This window comes from Hemiscyllium ocellatum, chromosome 18, assembly GCF_020745735.1.
Source record: "Hemiscyllium ocellatum isolate sHemOce1 chromosome 18, sHemOce1.pat.X.cur, whole genome shotgun sequence".
Lineage (NCBI taxonomy): Eukaryota > Metazoa > Chordata > Chondrichthyes > Orectolobiformes > Hemiscylliidae > Hemiscyllium > Hemiscyllium ocellatum.
The window spans coordinates 37,285,724-37,310,656 of NC_083418.1; the positions used below are offsets into that span (position 1 = coordinate 37,285,724).

The 24,933-nt window shown below is 37.7% G+C and overlaps 1 protein-coding gene across 1 annotated transcript in view; it reads right to left on the reverse strand.

Annotated features, from left to right (window-relative positions):
- The window catches only part of otog (otogelin), a 211,317-nt gene that overhangs the window by 35,546 nt on the left and 150,838 nt on the right, over positions 1-24,933 (reverse strand). The window contains exons 28-31 of the mRNA XM_060838635.1: positions 22,818-22,897; positions 17,533-19,793; positions 15,474-15,651; positions 9,343-9,488 (exon numbers count right to left, since the gene is read on the reverse strand). Coding sequence (XP_060694618.1) covers positions 9,343-9,488; positions 15,474-15,651; positions 17,533-19,793; positions 22,818-22,897 — 2,665 coding nt within the window. The remainder of the gene's footprint in view (positions 1-9,342; positions 9,489-15,473; positions 15,652-17,532; positions 19,794-22,817; positions 22,898-24,933) is intronic.

Sequence of the window (24,933 nt, forward strand, 5' to 3'; positions counted from 1 at the left end):
TAAAGCTCCATAATCATTAGGACATTGATATTTTGCCATTTTGACAAAGGGACTCAACTTTAGCAGTAACAGTTTCTGGAGCATTGTTGCTCTCAACATAAAAGTACATTTCACACATACAGAATCCCCATGGATCTGTTTGGCTACTGTTATTGTTTCAACAAAAACAAGACATTTCCAAATAATTTATTCTAAGTTTCCCCTTTAAAATAAGCAAACAAAACATGCAATCTGCAAGAGAGAAAAAAAAACCTAGTTTTAATCTCTGCATAATTGCATCATCTCCATATCCTGGGCTTAAATTACAAAATAATGTGAAATGGTACATGGCATTTTGGGTATTGAACATTTCTTGATGAACAAACTGCACCCCTTATTGTAAAAATAGCCGTTATTTGAAAATTTATTGATGGTACTGTGCACATGTGTAATTCCTTTTTGGACATCTGTTTAATTATACACATCACATTGATACAATTAATTTGTCAAAACCTCTGTTCTTCAATATATAAATTGAAGATTATCATGTTTTTGACCATGTATCCATTGTAAATTACATTCATGATTTATTATATTAATTTCTGCAGAGAAACATTTCAAGCATTAATTAAGTTCCAACATATTTATTTTAATATTTTTAATATACAGGAATCCAAAATATTCGTAGATCAAAGTATTGCATATGATCACTAATGAAGCTCATGAACTGCAGTATGATGATTATTTGTATTTATTGTAAAGAATATGCTGCAATCTTTAAGAGTTATTAGAAACATGCACTTAGTTATAAGTTAGAAATCAACCTACCTTTCTCAACTGCCTGTCAATAATGATGTGGTTTGATCCATGAGTAATGTTAAGCTTTGTCAGACATAGAAAGCTGGAGTTCACATACGACTGGATCATTGTAGTCTGATTAGATAGAAACATGTTGATCAAACAATCAGTCTTTAATTTGGAAATAAATCAGTATAGTACGTAGTGCAAAACAATTTTAACAAGCCTTTAATCATAACTCTCTTTACGTTAGAATAAAGTAATTACTCTTGTAAAGAGGCCAAGTCACCATTGTCCTATTTGACCACAGGGCTACTTTCTCATTAAAGAAGGATGACCTAATGGTGGTTTAACCTGAGAGTCATACACCTCAGGTGAGGAAAGAAGTTGAGAAGGAGAGTCCTTCAGGGTAACCTTAGCTAATGAGGCATCATGCTGTTTCACAAATCAGGCATCCCGCTAATTCAGCTATCCAACTCCACTCTATTATATGATCACTGTGAGAGTATTTTCACTCTGCGAAGCAGGACTGTGGATAAAGATGAATTTCAAACTACACACTCCATATTTTTCTCCACATATTCACAAACCTTAATAAAATGTTTCAAGGTTCAAATGCTAAGGGATGGACCAAGCTGTGATGTAGTAAAATATCAGCCCACATTATTGTTTTAATTTATCGTGAATGCTCAAACTACAAATTTCTGACTCAGAAACAAGAGGGCTACCTGTTAATGGGAGGGCTGGCCTGTTAATAGGAGGGCTGGCCTGTTTATAGGAGGGCTGGCCTGTTTGATTTGCAGACAATGATGAAAATTATTGATTTTTCTCATGAACTGTGCCAGAGTACCAGATGCATGACAAATATTGGGCTGAGGCAGGATGAATAAGTTCTCATTAGTTGTCAGCATAGCTGAAGGATTGAGCAAAAACTAAGGACATTTACAGTCGAAAATATTCAAAGCTATTGCAAACATATTTAAAAATGCAAGCTTAAATATAAATTTTTATTCTTTGCAGAGGGACTACCTGTGCAAGGTTTTGAATGCTATCATGCATATGAGTATTTATTTCACAGTCTACAGATGGAGGGCTGCAACATGCATTACTTTAGCAGCTCATCAAATGGAGCAGCATCGTGTACTACACGAAACAATATTTAGATTACACTGCAGAAAGGAGGAACCCAGGTGAACTGTTTGCTCAACAGCATTCCTGAGTTAATTAAGTCATCCAGGTAGTGGAAATCATTGAACATGCTTTAGAAACATTATAAGAAACAGTATGGTATAGAATGGGATACTATTGAATAATGCTGAAATAAAAACCTAAAGAAATTTAATAAGGTATCATTAATATTTCCAAACACATGAAAAATCTGTAACAAGTTGCTCTGTCGTAATCATTCCTTCAAAAATTTTTACTCATATATGATGTAAGGGCTTGTCAAATGCAATACAGGCGGGATAGAAAAGAAATAGTTTATGTTAGCAAGATGCCTGATCCATACTGAAACCAATAGTTATGTGGTAAATGAATTTGAACCAAGCAACAGGAAATTAAAACAAAAGAATTGCAGCTTATCCAATTAGAATTCACATCCTTTTTGCAATAATGACGCTGCAGTTACCAGTTCAGAAAGGTCAAATGCAGTTTTACTTAGATCCCAAGTGTGCACAATGGTTTGGGTGAAATTTCACCATCTGAAACTAGTATTAAGCTTTGTTATCTGCCAAACTAGGATTGCCCTGCCCACTAGTGCACACGTATGGGGTTAACTGGAATTGAACAGAAGGAAGCCCAGCTCCAGACATATTTTTGCTCAATAACGTATCCAAGCCATTTGATTTGTAAGCAAGTGGAAGCTTGTCACAAACTACAAACACATGCCAGTCTGTAAGAAGCTGAATGGATAGTCTGGCAGTGTGATTGTGACATCTTTTGAATGACTGATTGCAAACATTCATGTTAGAGAAGACATAGCTCAGGCGTAAACTCCTTGAGTCAATCCTTCAGGGACAGCTCTTCCACCTGCAGCAGCTTTTCTTGGAATGGTAAATATGTTGTATTGTAGTATTGATGATAATGTTCAACTTCAATCACCTAAGTTTTAATACCTGGGACCATTCATGGACTAAAATGAGTTTTTAAAAAAAGATCAAAACTGACTTGAGATGGCCACTGTGATCACTTCACTAGGTTGAGCCAGGTTTCATGAAACCATCAATAAACAAGATCCAACCTGAACTGAAATTGAACTAACAAAATAACTAAAACCAGTCACTCAAATCCGTATCTCCTGTTTTATTTACACATTTCTGCTAGCTACACATATTGGGATAAAAGACTTGCTTGCAGATCATCCACTTTGGAAAATAAACTAAAGCCAGATATGGAAATACACAAATGAACTACATTTCAAGCAACAGTTTTGAGGTAAAACACAGAAGAATATAGAAGATTTATAACAGTAGAACTGAAAGGCTTGTTCTCTTTCCCGGTTTCTCTCAGTCTCTCTCAAAGGACAACTTCCAGTCATAAATAAAATCTTGGAGAAATACTCTTTCATTGAGAATTCAAAAGATATCCTTAAACATTGTTATTGCTGAGGCTACAAATCATATCATATTTTATTACTTTTTTGGGAGTTCATAAGTAATAAAATTATTTTCTTTCACATGTGAGTTTTCAATTGTGTTCCAATTTGGTTCTGGTCAAATGGCAAGCTCAGTTTTAATTGATGCGTGATATAACTGTATCCTAAAAATAATGAAAAAAGTCTTCGATGCAGCTGACAAAGGGTGGGAGTTAAAATGAGGAGTACTCATCTATCTCTCCTGATCTGGTTATAACAGTTGCCTATGGGAATCTGCCACCTATTTTAGGCCTTACTAAGAGGGGCATCACGAACAAAAGCAGGGAGATGATGTTCAAATTGTGCAGCAAACCAGTTCAGCCTTAGCTGGAATGTGCTGCACTTTAGGAAAGATGTGAAGGCATTTGCAAGGATGTAAAAGGGAGTTACGAGAATGGTTCCAAGTATGAGAAACATTAGTTATGAACATTAAATGTCTGTTTGGAGAATGTTGAAAAGAGAGCAAATGCAGGTATTCAAAATCATGAGGGGTCTGGCCACACTACCTGGAGGGAAAAAAAACCTGTTCTCATTCATGAAAGAATTGATAGCGTAGGGGTACAGACTTAAAGTAACCATCAACAAAACCAAAAGTGATATGGTAAAAAGACTTTTTACATGCACAGAGCAGTTAGTGTCTGGAATGTCCTCTCTGAAAGGTTCAATCAAGGCATTTAAAGAGAGTTTGACTGTTACTTGTGAAGGAGTAATGTGCAGAATTAGATGGCAATGGCATCAAGTAAAATATTCATTTCAGGAAACAGTGCAAATGCAACTAGCCAAATGGTCCTTTTCTGCACTCAGATAATTTTGTGATTGACAGTGTATCTTGAATATGTTTTGCAAATATGTCACATTTCATGATTCACATGTTTGAGGAGTATAAGTGAGTACGAGGTTTGAAATTTTCAAATGCAAAACCCTTGTGGAAGTCTGGTAAACAAATCCAAGCTGGTTAAAATGTACTAGCCTGTATTCATTTAAGAAGGTCAGAATTGGAAATGGGAAAACACAAAGCAGAGATGGGAAATTAACCAGTTTATGAAACTCGACTTAAGCGAAACTAGCCCAAAGGTATGATATTCATTCAGGGATGGGTTCTAAGTTAAGTCAAGCTTCCCTCTAAGCTGTCCTGCTCCAAGCTTCCATGCCACACTGTTCTGCATGCCAAAAGAGTGACTTTATTTTTCGGAGTCATGACATGCACAGACCTCCAAAGTCCATGAGCCAAAGAAGAAATTAGACATACTATTGCTTCAGCCCCACTGAGCATCCAAAGACATCCCAACCTATCCCTGTAACCCTGCATTTCCAATGGCTAATTTACCTAACCTGCACATTCATGGACACTATGAGCATTTTAACATGGTCAATTCTCCTAACCTGCACATTTTTTGGACTGAGAGTGTAAAAAAGAGAACTCAGAGCAAACCCACACAGACACAAGGAGAACGCGCAAACTCCAAACAGGCAGTCGCCCAAGGCTGGAATTGAACCAGAGGCCCTAGTGCTATGAGGCAGCAGTGCTAACCACTGAGCCATTGCAATAATACAATAAAATTTAGACAGAGAAGGAAAATGCAATGGGTTTTCTCTGCAATTCGAGCTGGTGTGTAGCTTATAGGTTGCTAACAGCCTGTGGTTGTTCCTGATCCTCAGCATTTTAGCAGGGACACAGGACCCCTCCACCAAAGGGAAAATCCCAGTCGGGCTCAGCAGGGCTCTTAATGAACTGTGAGAAAGTGAGGACTGCAGATGCTGGAGATCAGAGTTGAGAGTGTGGTGCTGGAAAAGCACAGCAGGTCAGGCAGCATCCGACGAGCAGAAGAATCGGCGTTTCGGGCATAAGCCCTTCATCAGGAATTCCCTGATGAAGGGCTAATGCCCGAAACATTGATTCTTCTGCTCCTGGGATGCTGCCTGACCATTTCCAGCACCACTGAATGAACTGTGCGAACAGGTAGCTCTGCTGCTACCAGCCACTTCTCTCCCTAATCCTGTGCAATAATTAGTCTGGAGGTGGGACTATGTTGGGGACTGGCATGGCATTTGGTATGGTTACTTGTAGCTCCTGTCCCAACTCCGTCGAGGCTCAAAATTCAGCCCTCAATTTACCAACAGAGACAACTTTTATAGACTATCATTGTGGGTCAGCTGAATGTCAAAGGCTTAGGGTCTTATATTGCAAGCCACTTGACTTCTCCTTTCAAGCTGTGATGAAAGTTGAGATTGGAAGTGAAACTGTAGTAAATCGCTGTTTATAAAATGGTCCTATTGAACTTGAATTATAAAATGTATCAAATACCCAGCCAAATTCAAAGAGGAAGGATGTAGTAGCAAAAAAAAATGAAGCAAAATCTGAACCATGTTCAATAAAGTAGGAATTGTGTGAATGGATATGACTTAATTTAAAAACTTCACATATTTTTCTCATGACAAAGTATCAAACATCCTGGCTTTTTCCACAAATATTGTTAATAGATGCACTATAATAATCAGGACCCCCTTCCAACTGCTGTTATACTATAGCTATGTAGCAAAGACATTCAATAACATGCGATTAAGACCTAATTTGTGCGGTGAACCAGGTGTTCCCGATAAGTAAACACATAATTAATGAAACGATGAGTGGATTGGTTTGGTTGGATCTGATTAGATACATGATGTGAGGACATGATTAAACTTGACCCTCATTTTAAAAGAAACGCTGCTTCAATCCAACTAAGAAAAGTTTTTGACCCACTGTGTATTGAAGCTTTGCCTGTAACATTAGCCTTCATTTGAGGTGTTCCCTAATCAGGAACAGTAGAAATTCCAACAATGTGTAAATCATTATACTGAGTTTATGTGGAATATGATGTTGTTTTGACTACACCAAGGCAAACTAAGTAATGTAGTTGCAAATTCACAAGTTTATTTATGTTTGTCTCATTTATTTAATTCCTATAGCTTCACTTGCATAGCCTCAAATATTGTGAAACTGCAAGTAAGTGATTTATTTTTGGACCTCTTCAATGCAAGAGACCCAGTCAGGTCTCGCTCAAAATGGTTTCTCTATGATGAGATGCTCCTCTAAGCCTCTCTCTTTAACACAATTTTGAAAAAAATGGATGTCCAAATGTTTCTTTTGACTTGGGGTCAATTCTATAAGGTCATTTAAAAGAGTAAACACTCAGATGATAGATATCTTCTACCATTACATCCTTTGGGTTTTAATAAGAGAGTCCATTATTATATATGCATAGAGGCTCCATCCTTACTGGAGTCATCAGCCATTCATTTTATTGGGTACTATTGGTCATCAGCCATCCAAAGCTTCTATGTCTTTGGTATCTAGGCATGTCCAAGATTGTGGCTGCTTCCTAACCACAATGTGGACAGTCATGCATAACTGTTTGATTGTGATCATACACATGTGCACATTTATTGAGTGCATCCTTTTCAGTGTATGAATGTCCCTGGCAGTCTAAGCCATGCTTTTATCGTTACATTGGTACAATCAATTATCATTATACCTGCTGATAACCAGTGATGGATACACAGAGGCTCTGGCTCTGTCCACTTGACTTGTGTTGTCAGATATAAAAAACCATATACTGACAGGCACACCCAAACATGGCATCAGTGAATTTCTTAATTTAGTGAAGTGTTGCAGGCCCCATGATATCTCCAGGTTGCCTGGAATGTTTCCAAGGCAAAGAAGCTCAATGTCATTGTTACTTGTAAGGCTAGAAGCATTGGCTCACCACCTGTACGACTCAAGGCTCTCACAATCAAAGACATCACAGAAGGATGTGACAGTCTCTCTCGAGAGGCAAAGCCTTCAGCGGTCCATCATCTACAGATAAGATATTCTGATCCTGTAGACATATTTGAGGCCCTTTGCCTGCCCATTGCTGCCACTTCACAGCCCTTTCTTTCTTCAGGAGGTTTCCAAGCTTCCTTTACCTCACTGCACACCTGCCTCTGATCAGCTGATGTTGTCCTTCTCCCCCTCATTGGAGGTGGCACCTTTAACAAAATGTACAAACCCCAGCACCACAATGTGTACTGCTCAGTCATGGTGAGAGCCAATAATTTCAGCTCCTACCCAAAGGAATTGATGCAATGAACATGCTATGAAAAGTAAAACGTCACACACTGCCTAAGTCTCAGCAGGCTCTTCCACCAAAGTTAGACAAGATCACATTTTCAGCTTTTATCTCTGCTTTTTCAACAGTTACTGTCAATGAAAGTGCAAATCCCACCAGCTACGTCTCTTCCGTACCCAATGCACTATGGCATGGGCAATGCTTTATCCCAGTTCATTTGGATTTGAAGGTACCTTAATCTCATGTCAATCAGATCTTTTAAAGTGTTTTATTGGGAAAGTGGGCTGCTGATCTTGGTGCTTATGGCAGTCCAGCATGATGATGTTAGATTCATGAAATCACTTCATGCATGGTTAGGACTACAGCAATCCAAGGTTTCCAATGTAAAATCATCTCAGATATGTCTTTAATATGTTCCAAAGAAGCACTCAAAAAAGAAAACCCTTTAAGGAGATATTAGACATTAAGACACATAGCCAAAACTTTGATCTCAAGAAACATCTTAAAGGAGAGTCCAGAAGGAATGAAATTCCAGAGAGTAGAGTGAAAGGAGCTGAAAGTTTGGCCATGTGCGATAGAACAATTAAAATTGCACACACAGACAACAGCTTTCCACCACTGGAAGTTGAAAATCACTTCTTGCATTTAAACCAAAGATGATTCATTTCTGATTTGATTCCAATGTACAAATCTTTGTTTATAAATGCTGTAAGCCTGCACTACATTCTCACAATCCAATAGGTGAAATTATACAAAACCTGAAATGGAACTTCCACCTATCCAAACCCAATGGTGGCAGGAAATATCAAAAATAAACTATGGGTTGATTTCTTTCCTAAAGGTTGGAGAAGCAAATACTTACTCCAGGAGACATCACCATTAATTACAATGCACATCTTTTCCATCAACATTTAATCTACAGATAGGAAGTACTAAAGTATATTGATGTCTCTCCACATTGTCTGTGCCCTTAATCATTTTTGCTTTTTACAACATTCAGTAATAATAGTGTAATAGATGATTTAAAACAAGAAACTGATTTATATTCTGGAAATAAAATTTGATGATAAATGAGAACAATATGAATAAACTGTTACAGCAACAGCAAAGCTAACTGCTTACAAGCTAACATGTTCGATCACTCATGTATTCTGACTTTCCATTGAAACTGGTGGAAGAGTAGGGGTATTACAATTGACATCAGGGGGTGAGGAGGGACTTAACCAGGATTCCTCTTCCTGAATATCATCTGAGAGCTTCTTTGTTAGAACATGTGGGCATTGACTGAGCAGAGAGAATCAGGCTTGGTTGCAATGCCCACCATAATGAAACAGACTGGCATACTGCTCACTGCCTCAGCTGACTGATGCAGAATGGTCACTTGAGCTACTGAATACAGGGTTTCCAGTACTTCTGAACTGAATAGCAAGAGACAGCACCAGTAGAAGAATGGGGAAACTTGCCAAAAAAGATCTGGTCTGTAGTGTTCCCAATGGTTATGCAGATGACATACAACCTCTAAACACTTGCTGCAGAGCTCAAGTGAGCCAGCTGCAAACTTCTTCATACCAAGGCAAATGGATTACATTCATGTCAATGTTATTTTTCTTATAACAAATACCAATGTAGTAACATTGCACTGAATTATTAAAATAGACGCTAAGGAATTCCTTTAATTGAAGTTGGCTTCCAAACCACACTTGATTAAAAGTAAGGTAATAGTGTTGAAAGATGAGGGATGTTTAAGAATTAGAAAGCTGGAGAAATTCAGGCAACCTTGCATTTTATGCTGTGAGGCAACATGGATTCTCAGGGGTTTACATTATCTTGAACACTTACCATCTGGCTGCTGAGACATTTGCTGATCCCTACAATAATGGTTTCATTTGCCAGTGAAGCAATAATGTACGAAGCAGCTCCAGAAAGGCCAAAGCCACTTCCGTCGAATGTAATTATGTGTAGATTAGCGAGAATGGAACATCGACCTACAAAAATTAAATAGCTTATGCTATTATTAAAATCTAGTTCCCAGTAAATTGAGCTTCAAAGGAGGATGATTGCTGTTTGGGGGGGGGGGGGGGGGGGGGGGGGGAGGAGAAACAAGTCTGTGAAAGTACTTTCACATCATAGTCAAATCATATAATGATGTTTTTACAACGACTTAAATCAGTACAAGCATAATTACAAAATGTTAGCAAAACCTTTTTAAACTTCTACTTAATATCAATTATATACATTTTAAACAGCATATGTAGGTCAAGAAAGATGGCAAATATTTAAAAAATGCTAAAACATGTAACACATACGCACAAATCTTCAAATCTAGACCACAGCAGCAGCCAATAACACAAACACTTCCTTCATTATTGAGTAACTGGTTAACCACTCTCTTGCATGGTATTATTAAAAAAAAGTCATTGTCATAGCATCACTGCCATTCTTTATTTGTGGGGTATATTTTTACCCCGTTTTCAGGTGGCAATATGATGGCATTCCAACAACAAAATGGTTGCAGGACTTGCTGTCCCTGTTCTATTTCAGATTTATCTGCTGTTATTGATTAGAGCCAGGACATTGATGCTTTAATTGGGAATATGGACAGATTCTCAAACTTGTTGTTTTGGTTTCTCTTTAAGCCGATGTGTCATGCAGATATGGAAAAGAACTAATATATAATTTCTGAAGAGCTTATGAATTTTGAGAATCAGCTTCATGAAATGAGCATGCTGAGTGCAAGAAGCAGCAATTTGTGAACAAGATGGGAAGATGGTGATGTGCAAGAAACTGGGTCCAGTGTCAAAGCAGTTACCAGAAAATAGGTTATCACTTGTTACCAGGGTAAAATAAGAATACTGTTTGTGGTTGCTCAGAAATAGAGTTGGTGTGTTGTTCTTTTATGATTGAAGCCACAGCATGTGCAGTGGGGGATGGGAATGTTTCCAATGCTGAGGCAGTAGGAATGATCTGTAGCATTGTATCATTTTAGGATAAAGAGAAAGCAATATATTGTTCTCACCTTTACACTTGCAGCACAACTAGATCTTAATGGCGGGGCAAGAGATAACACAATTCAAAAATGGGTAACTGGTAAGTTAAAAGACAGCTCTGAGCTAACTAGTTAGAGGTTCACTTTAATTGGGCATCAGGTCAATTCAACACTCTATCCTCTGAAACAGCAAGGTATTAGTAGGTGGTGTAAAATTGTGGCCAGCCTTCCTATGACAAAATTAGACCCAACCATCAAAGTGGTGTGGGTGTCAGGGATCATCTGGTGATTGTCCTTTGCAGTCTGCTCGCCTCATGAGAAACTAATAGACTGAAATGCCTTCTGTGTCAGGGCAAATGTTCTGAGTCATTGCCTATAACCAGATATGATGAGACACACACTTGCATGAAATTAGGAAGTTCAAGCTTGAGTATCAGCTTGGAACTTTGAAGATGTGCATCTCTTTTCACTTAGTTGTGAGAAAACTGCCTCCTTTTCTAATTTTGTTATCTGTTAAGAATGGACATGAAGATATTTCTTGTTCAGGGAGCAGTGTTTAACACAAGTTTAAATGTCAATCGTCAATTTAATGTTGAGCAGGAGGCCCCTTTTTGACAGGTGTTCTGTACAAGACAATTATGACAGCCTCTGCATAGTTTCTGTTTATTTTATATCTTGCCAAGTAATTTGGTAGGTTTCCAAATAGACTTTCTATTTCAAAAGGCACCAAGCAGTTTAGAATTTAGGTTTTTATTACAATGCTGGATTTTTGTTGAGGGTATGGTACAGAAAATTAGCAGAAAAATGTGGTTGATCTTGTTTTTTTAAATTGCCTTCTCCTTAAAGTTCATAACACAAAAGGTACAAAAGGCAAACAGATGCTTTTCCATACTTAAGCTTAAGTGAATGCATTTTTGTGCACATTGTAATGATTACTTCATGAATATTTAGCAGGTGTAGTTGAGAAAGCTACATAAAAGTTTTTTTTTAATCTATATAGCTGTAACATTATCAGTATTTCATGTTCTGTGAAACAGAAAGTTGTGTGACCTGATTGTGGAAACCCAATTGCTGAGCTCTCCACTGGTGAAGTATCTTAAACGTAGATTATATCTGCCCTCTCAATAAGCAAGCCAATTAACTTAATTGCATAGAATAACCATATTAATCTTATAAAAGATTAATTTGATCCAAGATATATTAAGCACATTGCTTCTATTTTCCCTTTAGCTTCGTTGTTTACATTTCATGATGTAACACATCTTGGGATTGAAGAAATAGTAATGGCAAATGAGTCAAAACTTTGTTTTGTGTTTATCCAGCTCTTGGAGCCACATAAATCATTATTGCCTTTACTATTCACATACATTAGCTTGTCTATTTTATATAAGTTACTATTCTTAAACATACTTAATTCAATTCCCTTTTTTATGTATTAAAGCTTTATCGCTCGAACTACAGTAATGTGCTGGACTCAGCTCAGCTCTGTATAATATTTTAAAAATTACATTAACAAAATACTCAAATTTCAGGAGCACATTTGTACTGAAATAGTAACTATATTGAAATTAATGTATTTTAGTTAAATGTAAACAGTCTGCTTGCATTGTCATCTTTTTCTTTCTCCCATTATGACTATTTCTGTCTAATTTGGCATAACTTGTGAATGTTAACCCCTTTTAAATGTAACTTTGAAGTCCTTAAACTTATAAGTTTTCTTGAGCTTCATGGATTTCTCCATTTATTAAGGCTGTGAAGTGTTTCATTGTGGCTGAAGGAGTCAATCATGTCTGGCCAACATAAAACTGTGGCAAAGTGAAAGCTAATATCTAAGAGCTATTTTACACATAGCTTGGGCAATAACTGTCAAAAATATTTGTCGTAATTTTCTTGGAGAATTGTTGCAAGAGGAAAATGTGTTGCTGGAAAAACACAGCAGGTCAGGCAGCATCCAAGGAACAGGAAATTTGACATTTCGGGCATAAGCCCTTCATCAGGAATAAGTTAATCACAATAGTTAAAAATCACACAACACCAGGTTTTAGTCCAACAGGTTTATTTGGAAGCAGTAGCTTTTAGAGCACATCAGGTGATTATGAAGCAGGTCCATAAGACCCAGAATTTATAGCAAAAGGTTACATCATGAAAGTAAAATGATATATTTAACAAACCTCAATTGCTATATAAATAAATTAAAACAATCAAGGTTTGTTAAATATATCATTTTACTTCCATGACTCTGTAATATTTCGTTATAAATTCTGTGTCTATGGTCCTGCTTCACAACCATCTGATGAAGGAGCAGTGCTCCGAAAGCTAGTACTTCCAAATAAACCTGTTGGATTCTAATCTGGTGTTGTGCGATTTTTAACTTCGTCCATCCTAGTCCAACACTGGCACCTCCATATCTTAACCACAATAGTGAGATCAGCCACAATAAAGCTTAATTGAAAACAGATTATTTACAGATACACAAACATGTCTATTATTTTTTAATTAATAGTTGTCAATAACTGAAAGCTCCAGCTGCCTCTGATTGCATTCAGATATTAGCACCTTTTAATTAATTATCAGATAATCACTGTTAAATGTACGGGTACATTTACATTGCAATCTGTCTTTATATCTTCCATCATTTCTGGTTTGCAGTTAAAACACGTCTTTAGAAAATGTGTTTAAGCATGAATGGCAAACCAATGTGTATGATTTCACCAAAGCAAATTCTCTCACTGATGTGAGGTAAATAAACTGTATAAGGTAAATACCATTAGCTTTTGTTCAAGGTAGCTTAAATTTCAAGTGTTAAATGAAAATGGGTTATTTCTGTACCTGTTTTGTTATTGGAATTAATTTGTCAGCTGAATTGGCATTAAAATATCCATGTAAAATTTGAATTGATTTTTTTGCATTTAATATATGAGATTAAAGATTACTGTTCATCCTCTTCCCTTGTAGTTTAGGGTCATATAAATGACCTGTTCTATACTTTGAATCAAAATATTAGAAACAAATTTAGCAAATAAAGTTTAACTGCTCTTAAATACATTGACACAAGTTTATTCTGATTTGCACTGAAATATTCTGAAATATGGCTGAATATATTGTTCAAAATACATATAACATAATATATGCTTCATTGATCACTATTACTGCCATTTGAAGACATAGGAGCAGAAATTAGGCCAATCAGCCCATCAGGTCTGTTCTTCCATTCAATCATGACTGATCATTTTCTCAACCCCATTCTCTACTTGATACTCAAGAACCTTTCCATCTCAGTCTTAAATATACTCAATGACCTGGTCTCCACAACCTTCTGTGGCAGTGAATTCCATCGATTCACCACTTCTGGCTGAAGAAGTTTCTAAAAGGTTCTAAAGGTCATCCCCTTACTCTATGGCTGTGCGCTCAGGTCTTCGTCTCTCCTACCAATGGAAATAGTTTCCCATCATCTACTCTGTCCACATCATTCAGTATTCTGTGTGGTTAAATTAGATTCCCCCCCCCCCCCCCCCCCACAACCACCATTCTTCTAAAGTCCAAGGAGTATTGATTAGATTACTTACAGTGTGGAAACAGGCCCTTCGGCCCAACAAGTCCACACCAACCCACCAAAATGCAACCCACCCAGAGCCAGTCCCCTACATTTACCCCCTCATCTAACACTACGGGCAATTTAACATGGCCAATTCACCTAACCTGCACATTTTTGGACTGTGGGAGGAAACCGGAGCACCCAGAGGAAACCCACGCAGACACGGGGAGAATGTGTAAACTCCACACAGTTGTCACCTGAGGCGGGAATTGAACCTGGGTCTCTGGCGCTGTGAGGCAGCAGTGCTTACTGCTGTGCCACTGTGACACCCTACATATAGACCCAAAGTCCTCTAACATTCCTCATATGTTAAGCTTTTCATTCCTGGGACCATTCTCATGAACCTCCTCTGAACATACTCCAGGGTCAGTGCATCCTTCCTGAGTTATGGGGCCCAAAACTGCACACAATACTCCAAATAACTCCACAATACACCGTAATATTAACAAACTGTTCCAAAAATGCCAATATTAGCATTTATTCTTCAGCAAGAATTTACACTTCAGTTGCAAAGTATATCAGTTAATTTGAAATGTAACATTATTTTCAGGTAAATTTGTAAGGACTTGAGTATAATAACTTCCAAGATTTTTCTGTTGCCCTATTAAGTTTTTTTTTTCAAATTAGACATGAGTATGTGATCGTGACATGTATTTGTAGGCAGGTGTAAGTACTAAAGATTATGCACAGGAGGAACTGAAATCAGTAATGTAAGTAAATTTGAAGCTGTGAATTGGCAAGTCTGTCTTCTGTTGTCGATCTCACAATATTGACTTGACTAAAATGTTACTGACTTTTTAAATAAAACTGCAGTGTTCCAGTATACTTCAAGGATGCAATGTTGGAACAGATCTTATCCACTAAATTCACTTGATGAACTAAACTGGTGAGCACTATGTTCAGAAGAATGAGTGGGAATCTCATAGAAAGATATAACATTTTAACAGGTTTGGACAGGGTTAATGCAGGAGGGATGTTCCCAATACTGAACAGTCCAGAACTAAGGTCACAGTCTAAGGATATGGGGTAGACCATTTAAGATTGGGACAAGGAGAAATTTCTTCAATCAGAGCATGATGAACCTGTGGAATTTCTCTGCCACAGAAAGTAATCAAGGCCAAAACATGGAATGTTTTCAAGAAGGAATTAGGTAAATTCCTTCAGGCTAAATGGATCAAAGAATATGAAGAGAAAGCAGCAAAAGGATACAGTTTGATGATCAGCTATGATTGCATGGTGGACCCGTTGAAGGTCCAAATGGCCTCGTCCTGCTTTTATTTTCTATGTTCCTATGATATTTATAGCTTTACAACGATCAGTTTGAATAATTCTACATGAAATGTTAACCATTTTAAGATTAAAGCACAAGAATAAAGCCAAATCTCTTACATGGACATTCCCACTGCGGACAGCATTTGTCACCATTCACCTGCACAGCAAATCCAAGAAGCTCACAGCTGGGTGGAGTCACAATGTAGGGGCAGTCATGTGATCTATTGATTTGCATTATTTGCCCTTCCACACATATATTTTTGATGCACTCATCTAGATCCTGAGGAAATGGAATCTGTAAAGCATTTTAGAAGAGCAAGATTAATTTACATTGCGGTAAGACTAAAATTATGAGGGGATATTTATGGCTCCTTCCACAGGAAGTGTGTGAGCCACGGGTGCACAAGGTTCGCCCACCACGTTCCCACCAGCCCCAAACAATCCACCACAATACAATAAACAAGTAAGGCAACAGTCAGCTTGCCTTTTAGGCCAAGTGAGACCTTCAACTTCAATTAAGTAGCTTCATTCCACCTCCACCGACAAATTACATTGGGTGCTGGAAAGGCAGATGAGAGTGAGCAGGCCATTTGTTTTCACCAAAGTTGATGAAAGAACAGGCATGTCCTGTGCTCATCAGGCACACCAAACTGTAAGATTGTAACCCCCATTCCCCCACCCCCGTCTCCACTTTGTGCATCACTGTCTGGCTCCCAATGTCTGCCCCATCCTCTCACCTTTTCCACCCACCCCCTGCTCAGGGTACCTGATCCCTCCAATCTAAACAAGAAGGCCCGACCTACCTATCCCCAGAATTTTATGTTGGCCTCCCTAAAGTGCCCAGTACACTCTTGCAAAATTCTGACTGGCCACCAATTCCTTGGCCACTTCCTCCCACTGGGTAGAAATTTGATGTTTTGGTTGTTATGGCAACCGAGAGCATAATGTCACTGAGGAGTAGCCTTTTGCAAAGCCAATTGGTTTGCAACTGACTTCTTTTAGAGGGAAAGCAACCCACACTAACCTCTCTCATCATTTTATCATCTACCATACCACTGTACAACAATGGTGAACAGTAACATAACACTATTTGAACAAAAATATGGCAGTTGTTTACATCAAAGCAACAAACTTCATGTGATACAGAAGTTATATGCCACTTATCAGCTCAAGCTTGGATGTTGACCAGGTTATGCTACATATGGGACTGGGCTGGTTCAGTATCTGAAGAGTTTCAATTGTGCTTAACATCGTGTAATCTTCAGCAAACTGCTCCACTTCTGACCGTATGATGGTGGGAAGGTCATATAGTATATATATTTTATTTTGTAAAATATCTCAGAGTGTTTCACAGATGCAATGTCAGACAAAATTTGACACCCAACATATGCAAAGGTTTTAGGGATGACTTAAAGAAGGAAAGAGACTCAGAGAATAAGATGGGGAATTCCAGAGCTTAAGGCCCAGTCAGTCAAAGGCACAGAGACAAATGGTAGACTTATGAAAATAGGAAATCATGTAAGGCCAGGATAGGCAAAACACAGAATGCCTCCAGCATTGTGAAGTTGAAGTCTTGAAATTGGAATGGGGGGTGAGGCTGATCGTGATGCTGGTGGAAGGAGGAGAAAGTGGGGAGGCCATGGTGAAATTTGAACACAAGGATTTAAATTTTTTACATCTAGGTGTTGATAAACTGGGAACCAATAAAGATCATAGAGCAATGGTGAGAATTGGGATTCTGGCAGCAGCATTTACAGAGGGTGGATGGACTCTGGGGTCATCTTTATAGAACATGGTGAAGTGGAAGCCCCCCAAAATTTAGGACTGTTATGTCTGAAGGTGACAGTGGTATAGAAATGGGTTTTGATAGTAGATAGGTTATGTCAGGCATGGAGGGAGCATTATTATGGAGGTTAAAGTACATTGTCTTTATAATCAAGATGATATACTGTCCTCACACTTGTTGGAGATAAGAATAGCAGGATGGGGGGAAAAGATCAAAAGTGCAGAAATGAAACCAGGGATTACCTCTGCAAACTAGGTAACCTATGATAAGCAGAATCTGCAATTAGTGAAGAGCCTGTTTTGTTTCGTCTACAGATCACAATGCACCGAACGTATCCTTGTATTCAACTAAGTAATTACTGATAAATAATTTCTTTGTTCTTTTACTTACCACACATTGACTAGTTGGGGGGATGGTCAAAGCTGTTGTGTAAGCACTTGTTGAGAACATTGTTGAGCCTACTGTAGATGTTGATGTATGAGGAACAATAATTGGAGACAAAGTGGCATTAGTATGTAATGTATACAAAACTGATTCTGAGGTAGTAGTAATTGTACGTTGGGTTGTTGAAGGAACGGCTTTGACTGAGGTTTCTTTTTTTTCAGTGGTAACAGTTCTATTCAAATGGGCAGATACAAGTGTTGTGCTACCTGTAAGCTGATGAGGTGATACTGTCTTTCCTGTGATATTTGTGGTTCCAACAGAAGTTGCTGTTGGAGTAAAAACTTCTGATGTCTTACTAACTCCTTCTGATGTTGTAACAACTAATCCTGTAATGGATGTTTCATTTGCTGTAGCCGTTAATGTTTTTGTTGTTAATGGTGCTTTAGACGGAAGAACTGTGGGTCTAGTTACACCTACTTCCACTGTTCCAGATGTTATTTTTTCAGTGAGATTGCGTATAGAGGTAGCTGTAGTTGAAGTTGCTGAAAGTAGTGTAGCAGATGCAGTTACATTTTTAACATGTGAAATGGTTGTCATTTTGGATGTGAGTTCGGAAACAGTTTTTGCTTGGGGGGTTTCTGAGGTTGTATTTGTTATAAACAATGTCGGTAACATTGTAGTTGTCCCAGGTTGAGTTCTTGCAGATGCCGTGGTTGTTTTAGATGTTGAAATAGAAATGGGAGATACTCTTATAGAGGTTGGAGCTGTTGTAGTTGGAGATGTAGTTAACTGAACAGATGAAGTATCCACTGGAGCTGCGCTTTGATCAACTGGGGAAGTACTGAAAGTAGATTTGTGTGTACTAATTGGTTGTAGGGAAGTTAATTTACTTGTTATATGTGTTTCTGCTGTTGAACTGGAGGTCATTACTGTGCTCTGTGGAGTTGTTACAGGTTTGAATATTTTGACAGTTGAACTAGTTTCTGGTCCTTTTGTAGATAATGATTGATATGAATCAACAGAAAATGATGTACTTGTTTTAGTTGTAAATGGATATATTACAGATGTTGATGCTTTGGCAGGTGTTTCTGAGTACAATATGGTAGATGATGTTGAAGAAACCTTAGCTGTAGATGTTGGGGTAGTTTGTTTGGAGGTTGTAAATAAAGTAGTTAAAGATGGAGAGGTCATAGATGGAACTGTTGTTGATGGCGTTCTTGAGCTCAGTGAATATGTTGTGGGCCTTTCTGTAGAAAGAGGCTCTGTGGTAGTTCTTGCGGTTGTTTCATTTCTTTCTGTTATTGGAAGTAATGTTGGAGAAGATATTGTTGTAGATTTTTCAGATGCTGGGTGCACCATTGCTTCTGTTGATGCTGATGTTCTAAGGACTCCTGCAGTTGATGATTTGCTCTTTTCAGTTGTCAAGGACAATGTTCCAGCAGAAAAGGAAGTCATGCGTGGGTAACTAGAACTCGTGCTTTTTGTTATTAACTTGGTGAAGAGAGGAAGCATAGTGGAATGCAGTTCTTTTGAAGTAGAATATGCCATGGTCACTTTTGAAGGTGGAAGTAAAGATGTTTTCTGTGTCATTGGCTTTGTTTCTACTGATGGAGATGCTACCGTTGTGGAAGAGGAAGTCTTCCTTGGTAATTGTTCTGTTTGAGCAGAAATTGTCTTAATTGTAGTTCTCCATTTTGTTCTAGTTTCAGATGCTGTTGACGATAATAGTCCTGTAGTAGTCGTTGAAGTTGTTGTTATATTTTTAGTAGGCTTTGGTTCAACTGATGTGGACAAGGAATGTAATTCTGCTGGTAATTCAGTTGTGATTTCTTCTAATGTTGATCTTTCAGGCAAAGCTATTGTTGAGGTGGTTATTCCTCTTGTTGAAGAAACTGGGAGTGCAGAAGTGGGTGATGTTGTACTTTTAGTGAATTTAGACACTAAGGTTTGTTCGGTGGCAGGTGATGTTACTGATGTTGTCTTTTGTACAAAGGTGGTTGTTTCTGTTAGTAATGGAATTGGAGAAGAAATTGTAGTTGTCCCTATTGGAACTTTGGACAGATGAGTCCCTATAGGGGTTTCTATTGTTGGAATGGAAGCGGTAGTCTTTGAACTCTTTGTTGCCACCAGTGAACCTGTGTACTGGCTTAAGGTAGGTGTTGTCAATGTTTGGACTGAAGCATTAAAGGTTGCAGAAGTGGATATTCCAGGTGATGCCAGTGCACTTGTGGATTTAGGAGGCTGAATATAAACTGCCAGTCTAATGCCTAAGAAAAAAAGAGTAAATATATTATTAGCTCCTGACCACTACAATTTTAACATAGTTTCAGCAATGTGAAGTTAAATACATTTAGCGTACATAGGTTTGGGCTTTGCACTAATTCCCTACTACTCAACCAATTGGCTCTTGCTGTTAAAATTTCTAATTGCAATTTGATTCTTTTGTTTTCTAGCATGGATGGAGTTTTATTCGGTTGTAATCTAATTGGTTATTAGGATGCACGATTGAATTTTAAAAGTACAAGTAGTAACACAGTCTTTTTTGTGAACAAAATTAAGACAATGAAAATTAATTTAACTTGGGGATTTGACAGTGGGCAGGAAACATCCATCCTGTGCATGAGGCCAGATTTTCAAACAAGCCCCAGGGAGGATTGTGAGCAACATGGGGAACCCATTGGCCTCATCCCCACTTAACTCCCCCTCATTGTATTGTACTTTCTGGTAGAACTATTAATTTGTAATTAAGTTTTACTTTGTATACAATACGTACAAAATATAATCCATTAAATAAATGATCAAAAATATATAAATAAAAATGTTTGTTTTCACCTCAGTATAAGATAAAACTAGAAACCTATACCAACTTTGTTTTCCTAACATAATCCAACTAGTCAAAATAGTCATTTGGGGAGTTTTATTGAAAAATGAGTAAACATTATTTCCATTGACTAAATTACAACTGTTAAACTTTCTTCTACATATGCAATATACTGGATGAAAAATGGACTTTTTTTATAATAGGTGAAGAAAATATTACAATATTGTCTGTGTGTGGTGGATTACATAGAAACTTAGAAGATAGGAGCAAAATTAACTCATTTCGGCCCGTTGTGCCTCCTCTGCCATTCAATATGATTGTAGCTGATCATCAAGCTCAATATCTTAATCTCACCTCTCATGCCCACATACCTTAATCAATTAGCCACAGGAGCTATATCTACCTCCCCTTTAAAGTACAATGTTTTGGCCTCAACCACTTCCCATGATAGTGAATTCCATAGGCTCACCCCTCTCTGACAGGAGGAATATTTCCTCGTCTCAGTACTAAGAGGTTTACCCATAATCCTTAAATGGTGAGCCTGGATCTGGACTCCCCCACCATCAGGAACATCCTTCTTGCATCTAACCTATCTAATCCTGTTAGAATTTTATAGGTTTCTCTGTGTCCCCCTCCACCCCTTTCACAGAGAGAGTGTTTAGTATGTGGAATGAACTGCCAGCGGATGTGATGAATATAGCTACAGTTACAGCATTTAAAAGACATTTGAATAAGTACATGAATTAGAAAGGTTTGGATGGATACGGGCCAAATGCAGAGAGATGGGACAAATTTAGGAACATGGTCAGCGTGGACTAGTTGAACTGAAGCATCTGCTTCCATGCTGTATGACTCTAAAATATAATCCTAATTGACTCAATCTCTCTTTATGTATCAGCCCAGCCATCCCAGGAATCAAATTGATAAATGTTCATTGCATTTCCTCTGTAGCAAGAGCATCCTTCGTCTGATAGGGAGATCAAAACTGCACACAATATTTCAGTTGTGGCCTCACCCATGGCCTGTATAATTACAGCAAGACATTCTTGTTCATGTACTCAATCCTCTCGCTACAAAGATCAATATTAACTTTGCCCTCATTATTGTTGCTGCACCATACATTTACTTCCAATGGCTGGTGCATAAGAACACTCAGGAATGGACTTCGCACAGAAAAATTTGTCCAGTGTCCTGTTGGGCTCAGATTCGAGATTCAGCATTCATTTATGCTAACAAATTCATCCTCAAATACTACTTATTGTACTTAGAGCTCAACACGTTTTCAGCAGACAAATTAGGCAGATATTTTATTTAAAGCTTTGATTAAAGTACAGTTGAAATGTGCATAGTATTAGAACAAGTTCAGTAATTATGTAAATTCTCTTCAGAGAACTCCGATTGGGTGTCATATTTATAAACCTAGATTCAGGAGTTTATGCATCTTGTTCAGTGACCATTAATCACAAGATAGTCTAGATAAGGAATGCCTACAAACTTTTTTATTTTTGAGGGAAATACAAAGCCTTTACATGTACACTTCCTAATATCTGCTAATTGATACTGATCAGATCAGAGTATAAGACAAATTCATTTATGCAACCCTAAAAGCCACAATGTTAGCTGTGGTACATCCTGCTGAAACAAATTGGCATCATCTGTTTAAACAGAAATCAGGAATTAACCCTCAAACTTTATAGTTGCATATAGCCTTGTATCTTAGAAAAAGGTTCATTCCTTGTTTTCTATTTCATATTACGGTATCCAAACATACAATTAACTTGATTCTTTTATAAGCATGTTGTTCATTAAATAGCACTGTTGAATATGTTCATTAATATACAGCAATATCTATGGGTATCATTCAAGTGCATTTAATGTTGTATCTGTGTGCTTGTATTTTGTTTCAAGCACTCAGTGTCAACATTAAATACTTGAATCTCAGAAGCAGATTGTTTGAGAGTGGATTAAATCTGTCTCACTATTAAATCCCAAAGTAACATACCTCAGCTCCACTTCACATGAATCATATATTTACATATTTTTGATTTAAAGAGTGAGAGAGTTCTATTTTGTGCACCTAAACATTTTCTTTAAAAAGTATAATAAGTTTGCCCACTTCACATCGGACCATTATATTTTCAATAAGGTGTCTTTCATTTGATCTTTTCAATCAAGACTTGATTTCACTCCAAGGTACAGGCTAACTTATAAACATATATATAAATGGAAAAACAGGACGGAAAGACTTGTGGGAAGGATAACAAATTCAACTCTAGATTTCTGCAGGAGTATGCCTGAAAATGTAGACTTATCTGCTCTCACTGACTGACCATCTTGTATAATTCCACTGTTCTCTTATAGTTTGTTTTATATTCCCGATATCTACACCATTTTGCATTTTGTCCGGGAATTTTTGGCACATTTCAACTTCAGTTATGTGCAGGAAAACAAAGATAAAATAGGCACTTACAATCCTCTGGATATACACATCTCTGTGTATCTTCATCAAATACCATATTGAGTGGACAGTGAGGTACACAGCCTTCCACACTTAAGAAAACAAAATTGGATTATTCCAGTACTCCTTAAGGAACACATTTTAGTTAAGTATTTACAGTATAGTCAAATCCAAATTATTTAGAAATATTGAGGACAGCAGTGGTCCTGAAACAGACACCTAAGAGAGACCATTTTATTTATGCTTATAGTCCAAAACATTCAGGAATCACTACTATGTTCTGTCCTTTAACCAACATTTTATCAAAAATTGTAGTCTTTAGATGGTTGTACAGATCATTCATAATGTGGCATGATCCTTTTGAAATTTAGATTCAAGTTCCACCTTTTAAGTATGTCTGAAAATCTGACTTACCTTGCTCATTGCAACAGAACATCTTCAAATAATCATCAGTAGGGACCCCAAAATCTGTTTCATTTTTGATGTAAGTTATTTTCTTTCCCTAACCTCTACCATGTAGCAGGGACAGCAGATACAAGGGAACACCATCACCATGTTCCCCTTGAAGTCACACTCCATCCTGCCCTGGAACTATATTGTCATCTTTTAGTTACTGGGTCAAAATCCTGAATTCCCTCTTTAACAGCACTGTGGTTGTATCTAAATCACCTAGGCTACAGCAATTAAGCTTATCATCACATTCTTACAGGCAATTAGGGATGGCAATAAACTACTGCCTTGCCAACAATGCTCCCATCTCATGAACAGTGTATACAGTTAAAAAAACTTAGCTCTATCCTCCAATAAAATGAACAAACCTGTTGCTTCCTGTACATTCCCTAATCCTAATTAAGGATAAAAGGGAAAGTGGCAACACCAATACAAAATTGTCTGAGTGTCAGGAAACAGGGAGTACTGGTTCAGGAATGTTTTTGAGATTAGATGAAGGTTATTGGACTTTCCCAACAGTGGCTCTTGGGTCCCTTTTCCAACAAATAATAATGACCTAAAGACAGGGCACATTTTCAAAACCTGCAGAAAATACAAACTTTGGAAGTAATACAAACTGTGGGAAGGATAGTGTGGAACATCTAAAGGACGCAGATGGGTTGGTGGAATGAATGGAATAGTGGCAGATGAAATTTCATACAGAAAAGTGTGATGTGATTCATTTTGGAAGCTTACAGGTGGACAATATACTTCAAATGGTGTAAAGCAAAGGGAGTGAAAGGACAGACAGCCCCAGGTACAAATATGCACAAATCATTGAAGGTGGCAGGATAGCTTAAGAGAGAGAGCATGGTTAATAAAGCATACAGCATCCTTGGCTCATTTAATATGAGCATAGCACACGAATGAAAAAGGGATTTTTGATCTTGTACAGTGTGCTGGTTTGGCCTCAACAATCATGCATTGTTTATTTGGAAAGCCAGCACAATTTCGATGTGAATAGCCTTTATCTGTTATGTTGCAATTCTTATGATTTCCTAATCTTTTCATCATATAGTTGGACTTGCTAGATTTAGTTGAACTAAATCCAGTGGTGTCCACTTTGTTTAAAAACAGAAAATACTCCCATTAATGTAGAAAATCCCATTATAAATTATGCAGGAATTTGAAGTTCAAATGATGACAAACTAATGTGTCACTGCCATTGTAGTTTAACTCTTCGTGGGATAATTGAGTTTTTGGTGTAGAACAACATGCCAGAATCTCAAGTACAACATCACTCATACCCAGGACAGTGTAGAACAATGTAAAGGGAGCATTATAAGCAAAGTACATTTTAAAAGCATTTGTGCTTTTTCAATCCTATGTGGCCCAGGATTAAGAAAAAGAAATACCATGGTCCAGCTGCAACATTCGTCACTTCTAAATGAATTTCCTGAACCGTGGATGTTTTAAATTCTAATCTATTAAACATCCCTGATTTTATCTGCTTGCTGTTCCTTCAGCTACTTGGGCACTCTGGAAACTTAGATAGGATTCTGAAATTTGGTGCATTGCACCAAACGGTAACGCTACAAGGAGTCACTGCTAACAGGAGAGGAGAGATTAGGTACAGGGTTGTTAAGGGACATCTGAATCATCTCTCCTAATGATTTGTATAAAACTACTTGGATTCCTC